The 11,444-nt window shown below is 49.2% G+C and overlaps 1 protein-coding gene across 2 annotated transcripts; it reads right to left on the reverse strand.

Annotated features, from left to right (window-relative positions):
* Positions 1 to 231: 231 nt before the first annotated feature.
* On the reverse strand, positions 232 to 2,415 carry LOC107310169 (uncharacterized). Of its 2 annotated transcripts, XM_085518302.1 has the most exons (6): positions 2,321 to 2,415; positions 2,020 to 2,139; positions 1,370 to 1,493; positions 956 to 1,042; positions 765 to 869; positions 232 to 453 (listed from the first exon to the last, which is right to left on the reverse strand). In XM_085518302.1, the coding sequence occupies exons 1-6, from the start codon at positions 2,372 to 2,374 to the stop codon at positions 260 to 262; spliced, it is 684 nt and encodes a 227-aa protein (XP_085374428.1). In that variant the 5' UTR covers positions 2,375 to 2,415; the 3' UTR covers positions 232 to 259. The 2 variants fall into 2 exon arrangements, with proteins under 2 accessions (XP_085374428.1, XP_085374427.1); XM_085518301.1 differs by lacking the exon at positions 2,321 to 2,415 and having other exon boundaries at positions 2,020 to 2,312.
* Between the last annotated feature and the right edge of the window lie 9,029 nt (positions 2,416 to 11,444).

Consider the following 11,444-nt stretch of genomic DNA (forward strand, 5'->3'; position numbering starts at 1 on the left):
CCCCAGTGTGAAAGACCTTCTGTCTGATGGGAAAAGGGCATTAAGGAAGAACAAGTTGTGGTCGTCACCTGCTTGGAAGCTTTATGACTTCGGTGCTGAGCACGGTGTATTCGGGCGGGTCTGAAGCAAGAGTCTCCTAGGAAGAAAAAAGACAGAGTATGAAGCACGAGTCAGAGTTTCCACAAGTACCTTGTGAGACATCTGCTGCCTTCAAGGGAAACAGAAGAGCTGTAGAACACTTGGAATTTCTTCCTTTTCTTCAAGGGCAATGTAAACCTTTCATATCCACTACTGCTTTTGCCACTGCTCTTACCATTGGTAGTTTTTTAGCTGGGGACTCATCCGCGTCCTCAGCAGCAGATGGATGAATTTCTGCTGCTTTTCGTTTCTGTCTCCGCGTTGGGGGGAAGGTGTTTTTCCAATCAATGGGCCTCACAGAGACCCTGCGCCCACCTAAAGTAAAAGGAAGAGAGAGCTGGTACTGTCTTGCTGCGCCTCAAGAGAGATCAAGTTCTCTTATCAGTCCCACCACCCTTCCACAAAGTTAAATACATTTGGCCAGTGGAATTGCATTGCCCTGTCCGGGATTCTCAGCCATGTTTTGCACACGGTCATCTCTGTGTACCAACAACGCATACAAAGGAACAAAGAAACCCAATAGCTGCACTCAGTAATAATCCAGGGCAAGGAAAAGTCTGACAGAGAGCAATGCAAAATGACAGCACTGCTTTTCTGAGGCACTGTAACGAGCTCCTCGTGCTCACCTTTAACTCTTTTCTTGCAGGGTGATTCCCCTGCTTTTCCCTTCTCCTCCTCCGACCGTTTGCGTTTTAGTCCAGCTGGGCCATGGGAGGAAACTGGGATGTCAACTGCAGAGAGGAGTCCCAGGAAAGAACAGTCAGATCTCAGTAGAAAAACAGTGCATCAAACCCAGGAGCCTGTTGAGTATCTGTACCTCTCTCTGGTGCCTTGTCAACCTCTGTCTGGTTCCCCAGACTTTTTGCAAGGCCTCTCTTTGGAGGAAGGCCACTGGTGTCAACTTCTGGAAGAAAAGAAACGAGGAATGATTGATGAGCGTCTCTTTGGGGGCAGGTTTGAGCACAGTCAACCACAAGCTTCACATTTTCAAGCACTGTTTGTTACATTTGCCTTCCGCTGCCCAAATGCTGTGCAGTCAGCACAGACCTGCAGTGCATCTTCCTCACTCCAGAAAAAGCCCAGCGCTGCTCTGACAGCCAAAGCACAGACGGATATTTCACTATCACGACTCTCCCCTGCCTCCCCAATGAATGGTGACATGCATCCTGCACCCGCTCAGAACTGACATTCAGAATTGAGCCTTTCATGCTTCACGCCATCGGACACTCACTGTGGCTCAGCAGCGCAGTCGGTCTGTTCCCACCGCGTTCCTTCAGGTGGCGAAAGGCGCAGTGTGGTTTCTGGCAGCCTCCGGGCTGGTTCTCCCAGAAGCAGGGAATCAAACTGCGCTGCTTCTGCAGAGAGAAGGAAAGGAAGGGCCATGGCAACAGGCACATCAGGTCTGCAGGGAGATGCCGTGCTCCAACAGCCATCAGAAACCATTGTGTGGAGCCTTAGCTCTGTACCCTCATTTCCTGCCCCTCCTTTCACTACTCCAAGCAGCCAGAACGAACTGCTCTGGAGAAATCCAGGACGGAGAAGGCCCGATAGGGCACAACCGAGCCCTGCTGGCAGGAGGGCAGTGCCACTCTCTCCTACCACCCAGCTCCAGCAGCTTTAGGAGGCTGAGCAATGCGAGCTTTTTGCATCTGGGGAGAAAATGCTTTTGGCTCCTAATGCAAACATCTCCCGCTGTGATATACCTAAGGCACTGAATTCTCTGCCTTCTTTACCTCCTCCCAGTCCCCTCTAGAAACAGAAACCAGTAAGATTTTCACAGCAAACATATCCAGCCTGCAGAAGTGCATTCAGCCCAACCACAGCCATGAAAAGTGGTGTTGTAGACTAAGCTGGAAAGCACATCTTTAGGCAAACACTCACATCAATCCTCATGTGACGGAACTTGCAGTTTCTATTTGAGCAGCCGCCCTCCATCCACAGTCTGCAGACTCGTTCGCTCCCCAGAGCCGCTTCACAGTGGCGGAAGGGGCAGCTGTCTCCCTGCAAGCACAAGGAAACCACAGGAAAATAAGAGCACAGCCTGAAACGTGTCCATGCCATTAGCCCAGGCTGTTAGTAGCGCTATGAGGGTAACATCACCAGCAGGTCTCCCCTGCTCCACCCCTTTCTCTTCAACATGAGGAAATGGAAGAAAACCCAGGCAGAAGAAAGTCAACCGTACCTTAGTGCAGGTGGAGTAGAAGTAGAAGTAGCAGTCGCCTCTTTGCTGAGACATGGTGAAATTCTTAGAGCCCGTCTGGGTTATCTCCAGAGGAATTCCCTGCTCTTGCAAAGAGACGGTTGTGCTCGAACTGCTTGGATCCCCAAAGAGTCCTCTCGGACCGGAACCCTACAGGAAGTGCCTACAAGGGAAGAATCATGAGGAATAAGCATTTTCCCAGCTTTCTTTTGATGCAGTTTGGGCTCTTGAGGAGGGCAATGCCTTGGAAGCAGCTGGTTGCAAGAACTGTGCCAGCTCTGGAACCAATGTGTGTCTAAGTGCCATGACTTCCCCAGCAAGTGCTGTTCTCCATCCCACCAGCAGTTATATACCTTGCAGCATACATTTTGTGTTCCTGCCATGAGAAGGACTCCGTCATCTACCCTTGCTGCAGCTGCAGTGGATGCAGTGCTACCACTCACACGTTTGAGAAACCTCCAGTTCTGGCTTACCCGGGCACAGCTGCAGTTCTCCTCCCTTCCAGCTAACACACCAGTGCAATGGCTGGGCAACACCGTCAGTGAGAGCAGGTAGCACCAGCAGCCACCACCACCGTCACTGCCAGCCGGGACGAGGGCTGACACAGCGTGTCCACACTCTGCGCAGCACTCACGGCTCTGGCACTCACTGGTGGCAGCCGCGGCCCCAGGCAGCGCTTGTGAGCTCACTGTGCTTGTGATGTCACTGCACAGCCCACGGCCCAGCTCAGCACCTGGATCTCACCAGGACTTCAGGGGGTTCTGTTAAAAATGTGCTGGATCCGGGGGTCAATAAAGCACAAGTTGCACTCCATGAAGTCTGTGCTCTCCTTCCCTTCTAATGTCTAAAACAAAGGCTGGGGACCAGCAGCAATTCTGCAGGGCTGTAGCAGCGATGCTCAGTCACGGCTTGAAGCAGAGATTGAGCACCTGGTGGGATGGCAGGGCCAACCCAGGGCAGCTCAGGCACATGCAAACCCCTCCCAGACATCACTGAAGGGTTGGCAGTGCAGGTGAGGGTGTCTGACTGGAGATCACTGCCTGCCTGAGCCCTTCCAATGGTCAGCAGTTTTTTCCTTCCTTTCTGTGCCCACAGCTGCTGCACTTGGGCTTATCCTCACCTGCTGCAGCCCAGGACTTTGATACCCCATTATCACTGCTGTGCTTTCCATTGCACTGCAGCATCACACAGGGCAGTAATGGCAGTTCATCATCCTCACCAAAACGTGTGACAGAATCTCACAAGTGTCACGGGTTACTTAGATTTACCTATGCCCGTGACAGGGGAAGCCACCCCGTGGGCCCCCTCCCGGGGCCCGGAAAGGAGGGGGAAAAAGGGAGTGGGATAAAACAGCGACAATCTAAGGAGGAAAAACTTATTTTACTAAATACGATACCGAAATACAAGATAACACAATATAATATAATTGAGGCTAACAAATTGAACGAAACAGAGAGAGAGAGTCCCCGAAAACCGAGAGGCCTACTGTGAACTCTAGGCGACACGGCTGGAACGCTTCCCACTCTCCGAGCAGTTCGAGAGAAGAAGGAGGGCACTCCAGCCTGGGAACGAGATTATACAGCGTCCTGGTCCTGTGACTTATCATTAACCCTGTTGTTCTCTGGGATATGTAGTCTTCTTCTGTGGACTGCACATTCAATAGAAGTATCCATACTTTACATGATGTTATGATGTGGAATACTGATACTGATAGCAAAATTACAAAACCATGACATTCCACCCCTTATTCTACATTATTACATCATGGTAAATATATATATATACATATAAATACATAAAATTATTGACTGCACTCCCCCAGCATCAAATTCCCTTGTGGCACACATTGAACATCCCCATCCTTCTGCATTACCCACCAAGTGCACCCAGGTCCCTGGGCAAAGACAGTTCCACGGATAGGTTTGCCCTTTCCAGAAGCTGGAAGGACCCAAACAGCTTTTCCCAACATGTTCTTTACATGTACAACAGGGACCTTATCTCCTTCTACAGTGTGTAGGGGGCTAGATTGACTAGGACCATCACGATTGACAGATCCTCTAGTATTCACCAACCAAGTGGCTTCTGCCAGATTCTTCTCCCAGTGCTTAAATGTTCCGCCACCCATTGCTTTCAACATAGTTTTCAACAACCCATTATATCGTTCAATTTTACCAGAAGCTGGTGCATGGTAGGGAATATGATAAATCCACTCAATGCCATGATCTTTGGCCCAAGTATTTATAAGGGAATTTTTAAAATGTGTCCCATTATCAGATTCAATTCTTTCTGGGGTGCCATGTCGCCACAGGACTTGTTTCTCAAGACCTAATATGGTGTTTCGAGCAGTAGCATGGGGTACTGCGTATGTTTCAAGCCACCCAGTGGTTGCCTCTACCATGGTGAGTACATAACACTTACCACTGCGAGATCGTGGCAAGGTGATATAATCAACCTGCCACGCCTCCCCATATTTATACTTTTGCCACCGCCCTTCCTCCCAGAGAGGTTTCATCCTTTTGGCTTGTTTAATTATGGCACATGTTTCACAATCATGAATAATCTGCGCAATAGCGTCCATGGTTAAGTCCACCCCTCGGTCTCTGGCCCACTTATATGTCGCGTCTCTTCCTTGATGACCTGAGGTCTCATGAGCCCATCGAGCTAGAAATAATTCACCCTTATTCTGCCAGTCCAAGTCAATTTGAGCCACCTCAATTTTGGCAGCTTTATCTACCTGATGGTTGTTTTCTTGTTCTTCAGTAGCCCGACTTTTGGGCACATGTGCATCCACATGACGCACCTTTACAACCATATTCTTTGTTCGGGCAGCAATGTCCTTCCATAATTCAGCGGCCCAAACAGATTTACCCTTCCGTTGCCAGTTGTTTTGTTCCCACCTCTGTAACCACCCCCATAAGGCATTTGCCACCATCCATGAGTCAGTATAAAGATACAGCATTGGCCACCTCTCCCGTTCAGCAACATCTAAGGCCAGCTGGACAGCTTTTACCTCTGCAAACTGACTTGATTCTCCCTTACCTTCGGTGGCCTCTGCAACCTGTCGTGTGGGGCTCCACACAGCAGCTTTCCATTTGCGATGCTTCCCTACAATGCGACATGATCCGTCTGTGAATAGGGCATATTTCTTTTCATTTTCTGGTAATTCGTTGTATGGTGGGGCCTCTTTAGCACGTGATACCTCTTCTGCTGGTGATGTTCCAAACCTTTTATCTTCAGGCCAGTCCATGATTACCTCTAGGATTCCTGGACGATTGAGGTTTCCCATTCGCGCTCGCTGTGTAATCAGCGTAATCCACTTGCTCCAGGTGACATCGGTAGCATGATGAGTGGAGGGAACCTGTCCTTTGAACATCCAGTTCAGCACTGGCAGTCGAGGTGCCAAAAGGAGCTGTGTTTCAGTCCCGACTACTTCAGAAGCAGCCCGAACCCCCTCATACGCGGCTAAGATCTCCTTCTCAGTTGGAGTGTAGCACTCTTCAGACCCCTTATATGATCGACTCCAGAATCCCAGGGGTCGGCCTCGGGTCTCTCCTGAGGCTCTTTGCCACAAACTCCAAGTGGGGCCTTTCTCTCCAGCAGCAGTATAGAGGATGTTCTTTACATCCTGTCCAGTCCGTACTGGCCCCAGGGCTACAGCACGGGCTATCTCTTGTTTAATCTGTTCAAAAGCCTGCTGCTGCTCAGGGCCCCATGCAAAATCGTTCTTCTTCCGCGTCACCTGATAAAGGGGGCTTACAATGAGGGTGTAGTTTGGAATGTGCATCCTCCAAAAGCCCACTGCACCCAGGAAAGATTGTGTCTCTTTCTTGCTAGTTGGTGGAGACATGGCAGTGATTTTGTCGATCACATCTGTTGGGATGTGACGACGTCCATCCTGCCACTTTATACCTAAGAACTGAATTTCCTGGGCAGGTCCTTTTACTTTGCTTCGCTTAATAGCAAAGCCAGCTTGTAGAAGAATTTGGATGATCTGCTCTCCTTTTGTGAAAACCTCTTCTGCTGTATCACCCCACACAACAATGTCATCAATGTACTGCAGGTGTTCAGGAGCACCACCTTGTTCCAGTACAGTTTGGACCAACCCATGGCAAATGGTTGGGCTGTGTTTCCACCCCTGGGGCAAACGGTTCCAAGTATACTGAATGCCCCTCCAGGTGAAGGCAAACTGTGGCTTACATTCTGCAGCCAAAGGAATAGAGAAGAAGGCATTGGCAATGTCAATGGTGGCATACCATTTGGCTGCTTTTGACTCCAGCTCGTACTGGAGTTCCAACATGTCCGGCACAGCAGCACTCAGTGGGGGTGTGACCTCATTCAGGCCACGGTAGTCTACTGTCAGCCTCCATTCTCCACTGGCTTTACGCACTGGCCATATGGGACTGTTAAAAGGTGAGTGAGTTTTACTGATCACTCCCTGATTCTCCAACTGGCGAATCAAATCATGAATGGGGAGCAAGGAATCCCTGTTGGTGCGATACTGCCGTCTGTGCACTGTCTTTGTAGCAATCGGTACCTGCTGCTCTTTTACTCGTAGCAGCCCCACAACAGACGGGTCCTCTGACAGGCCAGGCAAAACAGACAGCTGCTTAATGTTGTCCATATCTACAGCAGCTATCCCAAAGGCCCATCGATACCCCTTAGGATCCTTGAAATGCCCCCTTCTGAGGTAATCAATACCCAGTATACATGGAGCCCCTGGGCCAGTCACAATAGGATGTTTTTGCCAGTCTTTGCCAGTGAGGCTTATTTCAGCCTCCAGCACAGTCAATTCTTGAGAGCCCCCAGTCACTCCAGAAATATGGATTGATTCTGTCCCTTCATGACTGGAGGGCATTAGGGTGCACTGTGCACCGGTATCCACCAGCGCCTTATATTCCTGTGGTTCTGATGTGCCAGGCCATCGAATCCACACAGTCCAATAAACTCTATTATCCCTTTCCCTCCCCTGACTGAGGGCAGGGCCCCTCTATTGGTTACCTGTGATGACTGGAGCAACTCCACTGGTGGTTGGTATGTCTAGTAGTTCTTTCACCCGTGCTCGTAGTGCAGACGTAGGCTGATCATGCCACTTCCTCATGTCTTCTCCACGGTCACGTAGGTAGCGCCACATGGAAACACGCGGTGCAATCGTACTGTTGTTCTTTGCTCGAGCTGGGAAGCGTGTGCGTTTAACAGCTGAGACTTTTGATGATGCAGGTGAGGAGTAGGACTGGAATACTTTGATCAGATCCTTCATTAGACCTGGTGGCCCGTACGAGGATTGACCTTCATCAGTTGTTTCTGATACTATTACGGGATCATCATTACGATTAGTTGATGGAAACAATTTCTTGCACATTTCATCTACTCGGTTTTCTAGCCGTGAGATGGCAGAAACTGCGGCATGCAGTTGAGGGAGCTGCTGATCGGTGGTTTGAAGCATTATAATCAGCTCAACAACTCGGGGCCATCTGTCCACGAACCCTTTAGAACCTGTTACCAATGACTGTGCCATTCTCTCTGGTGCTGTACTTGTGATTTTCTGCCACATGTCAGGATCGGCCCTCACTCTCTCAGGGTCAAGTTCGCTTGGATCAGGGCTGTACAACATTTTCGCCATGGCCAATTCCCTCAGGCGCTGAATACCTTTTTGGACGGTATTCCAACTATCAAATTTAGGCTTCAAAGCATCCTTATAGGGGTACCTTTCTCTCACGGCTTCTAACAGCCGCAACCAGAGAGTGGCAGCTCCATCCGAACATCTGCTAATCCCTCTGTCGATACCTGCATCTTGGGCAATGCTTCCTAGTTGGCGAGCTGCATTACCATCTAGAGACAAGCTGTTGGCCCCGTTGTCCCAGCAGCGAAGCAACCAAGCAAGGATACCTTCATCTTGACGCCGTGTGAACTCCTTTCTTGAGCCTTGGATTTCAGTCAGCTTCAGAGGTCGACAATAGGTGATTTCCTCCTCATCATCAGTCTCTTCTTCATGCCTCTTGGTTTTTGCCTTTGCTTTTTTCGGTACTGCTCCATGCCCAGCACCTGGGTCTTCTGCAGCCCCCCCCGGTGCTTCTCCTTCTTTTCGTTCTAGACGCGTGGACACCCGTTTCCATTTCTTGCCTTCCACAGGGGCAATTGATATTGCTACTGATGCCTCCTGTGACTGATCAGAATTAACTTGGGCTTGAATCTCAGATCGGAAACTCTCTCTCTCCAGAATAGTATGATACAAAGCACGGTATGCATAAGCCAAACCCCACATAAGGTTTACCTCCTTAGATCTCTGACCCAAATACTCACTTAATTTCTTAGGGTCCCTTAGGTGTTCAAGAGTGAAATCCCATGACACTGCGGGTCCCCATGCTTCTAAGACTTTTCCTAAACCTTTCCATATTCCCTGCCAGTCATCATTCTCTGGTTCTGGAGGAGACTTCCGCATAGAACGAATGCATAGGAACATATATGCATTCATTAATAGTGATAACATGGATGCAAGTATGAACCCTATCTCAGTTATTGAAAGGCGTGTGGAAATCTGAGAGTACAACCTAAATAAAAAGGGTTTTTTTAGCCTGTACAATGAATTAAACATGGTGGTGTTTGTAAAATTGCCTGTTCCATCTGGGATGCAAGTACTTGTAAGATTCGCAATTCCATCTGGGATGCAAGTGTTTGTAAGATTCACAATTCCATCTGGGATGTAGGTGCCAAAATTCTGACCATACCACATCTCATAAAAGTACCAGGCAGGTGTCTCCATCAGTATCCACCTTATTAGGCTATATACCTGCACAATTCCACAACACCAAATTATGGTGTTAATAGTTGACCAATACTTTAAGAAGATCATAATTGCTTTCAATCCCTTAAACAGAGCAACTGGGATGAAGAGTGGATTCATAGCTGGCAGGCTCTGTAAAAGTCAGAGCTAGCTAGTTTTGCTCTGAGGGAGAAAGAAATCCCTTTGTTTTCTACACAAAAGTTAGATAGCAGTGCTGAGAATGTACAGCAGCCCTTAATGTTGACAATTTGTCTGGTATTTCAAGGTCACGTTCTCAGTGAGCAGCTACGAAAAGATAACACTCCCCTAACGAAGCTCTTTAAGAGTAAAGAGAGAGTTGTTCTAAAAGCTAAAAAGCTCTATGCCCGCATTCTCCACCAAAAAATCTGTCACGGGTTACTTAGATTTACCTATGCCCGTGACAGGGGAAGCCACCCCGTGGGCCCCCTCCCGGGGCCCGGAAAGGAGGGGGAAAAAGGGAGTGGGATAAAACAGCGACAATCTAAGGAGGAAAAACTTATTTTACTAAATACGATACCGAAATACAAGATAACACAATATAATATAATTGAGGCTAACAAATTGAACGAAACAGAGAGAGAGAGTCCCCGAAAACCGAGAGGCCTACTGTGAACTCTAGGCGACACGGCTGGAACGCTTCCCACTCTCCGAGCAGTTCGAGAGAAGAAGGAGGGCACTCCAGCCTGGGAACGAGATTATACAGCGTCCTGGTCCTGTGACTTATCATTAACCCTGTTGTTCTCTGGGATATGTAGTCTTCTTCTGTGGACTGCACATTCAATAGAAGTATCCATACTTTACATGATGTTATGATGTGGAATACTGATACTGATAGCAAAATTACAAAACCATGACAACAAGGAATCAATTTCCCCTGCAAACAGCCACTCGGAAGGGCCTCCATTGAGCTGGGAGCTCCTCCCCAGCCCAGCTGTTCTGCTCAGACTCCTTCCAGCAGTCGCCCAGCACCAAACCCAGCTCACCTTATTGGCCTGGTCAGTCCGGGCTGTGCCCAGCTCACACACACGCCGCAGCGGTGCCTGCAGTGGGCTCGCAAAGGATGATCTCCAACAAGGAACGCTCACAGCTCAGTGTCTGTGTGCAGCATGCTCACCAGAGCACCAGCTCTGCTCGACAGCTGGGGGCCAAAGCCTCCCAACCCAGCAATGACTGTGACCTCACACAGACCCACATCACTGCTGCTCTTTCATCATAAACACAGGCAGCCAGCACCTCCTAGATCCAATTGTAAGAGACCAACACAAGGGTCACCCAGTGGGGTTATCTGAAGTAAAGTAACAGAGAACTGAGGTGACTCTTGTCACAACACTGGGAATGGGGACCAAACCTTCAGGCCAGGTTTCTTGCAGTTAAGATTCCTCAGAGGGAGGTTTGCAGTCCCAGAGAAGCCCATGAGCTCCTCTGCACGATGCTCGGAGCAGAGCTGCCTCGTGATTCATCAGTGCTCCATTCCATAACTAAGTACATCTCAGATGAAATAATAATATTTCATGGTCACTTCTTCCTTTCTGTGAGACAAGCCTTAAATGTGTCTTTTTAAAGTCGTCGTGCACCGAATCTACAGCATGCTAGCAATATAGGTAGGTATAATGACATCACATAGAATGGAGTGTTTGCAGGGCTTAAGGCCGTGAATCACGGGTGAGATGTGATATTCCCACTGCAATGATGCTTTTAGGGCAGGTTTAAGTGCCTTCCACTTTGTGTAACGTGGAGTCTGTAGGATGACAATAATGATTGTGGAATCACACTCATCTTTGAGCTCTAACTCACATCCACGTCAGGAGCCTTCCCAAAGATCAGGGCCTGGTTTGCCTGCCCTGCTGGGCCCAGCTCAGTGCAGGACAGGAGATGGATTTCTGCTGTCCCTGTGCTCAGACTCCACAGCCCAAGATAAGCTGCAGCTGAGATCTCACAGAGCACTCTGAGGTTTCTCTGCAGCTGTTTTCTGCTGCTGTTACACAGCACAGAATAGCTGGGATCCCCCAGGCACTGCCCTCGCACCAATAACTCCATTGTGCTCAGGATGTGCCAATGTGCTGAAGTCAAACTGTGCCATGTGGGTTTCACACAGATCGAACGCAGGCTGCAGATCTGCTGGCAGCCCTCAGGAGCTCCCCTGCCCTAATCCCACTCTTGCACTCCTTCCCTTCGTGCTCTTGTGGCCTTTAATAACACCGTGACACCTGACAGCCTCCTCCTGTCTGTAAGCTGTCATTTTATGCAGCCGTTTCTCTTACCCCCCAAACTGAAGATGTTTCCCTGCAGTGAATAAGCGATGAG

The sequence above is a fragment of the Coturnix japonica genome, chromosome 17, assembly GCF_054131305.1.
Source record: "Coturnix japonica strain WE chromosome 17, WE-NBRP24, whole genome shotgun sequence".
Lineage (NCBI taxonomy): Eukaryota > Metazoa > Chordata > Aves > Galliformes > Phasianidae > Coturnix > Coturnix japonica.

What these genes read in the sequence shown, in the direction of transcription:
- LOC107310169 (XM_085518301.1), bottom strand. Translation starts at nt 2,199, where the DNA reads ATGGCATGGACACGTTTCAGGCTGTGCTCTTATTTTCCTGTGGTTTCC. An exon ending in GACTGCGCTGCTGAGCCACA is followed by an intron (nt 1,043 to 1,369) that starts GTGAGTGTCCGA and finishes CTTTTCTTCCAG; the next exon opens with AAGTTGACACCAGTGGCCTT. An exon ending in CTGCAAGAAAAGAGTTAAAG is followed by an intron (nt 454 to 764) that starts GTGAGCACGAGG and finishes CTTTTACTTTAG; the next exon opens with GTGGGCGCAGGGTCTCTGTG.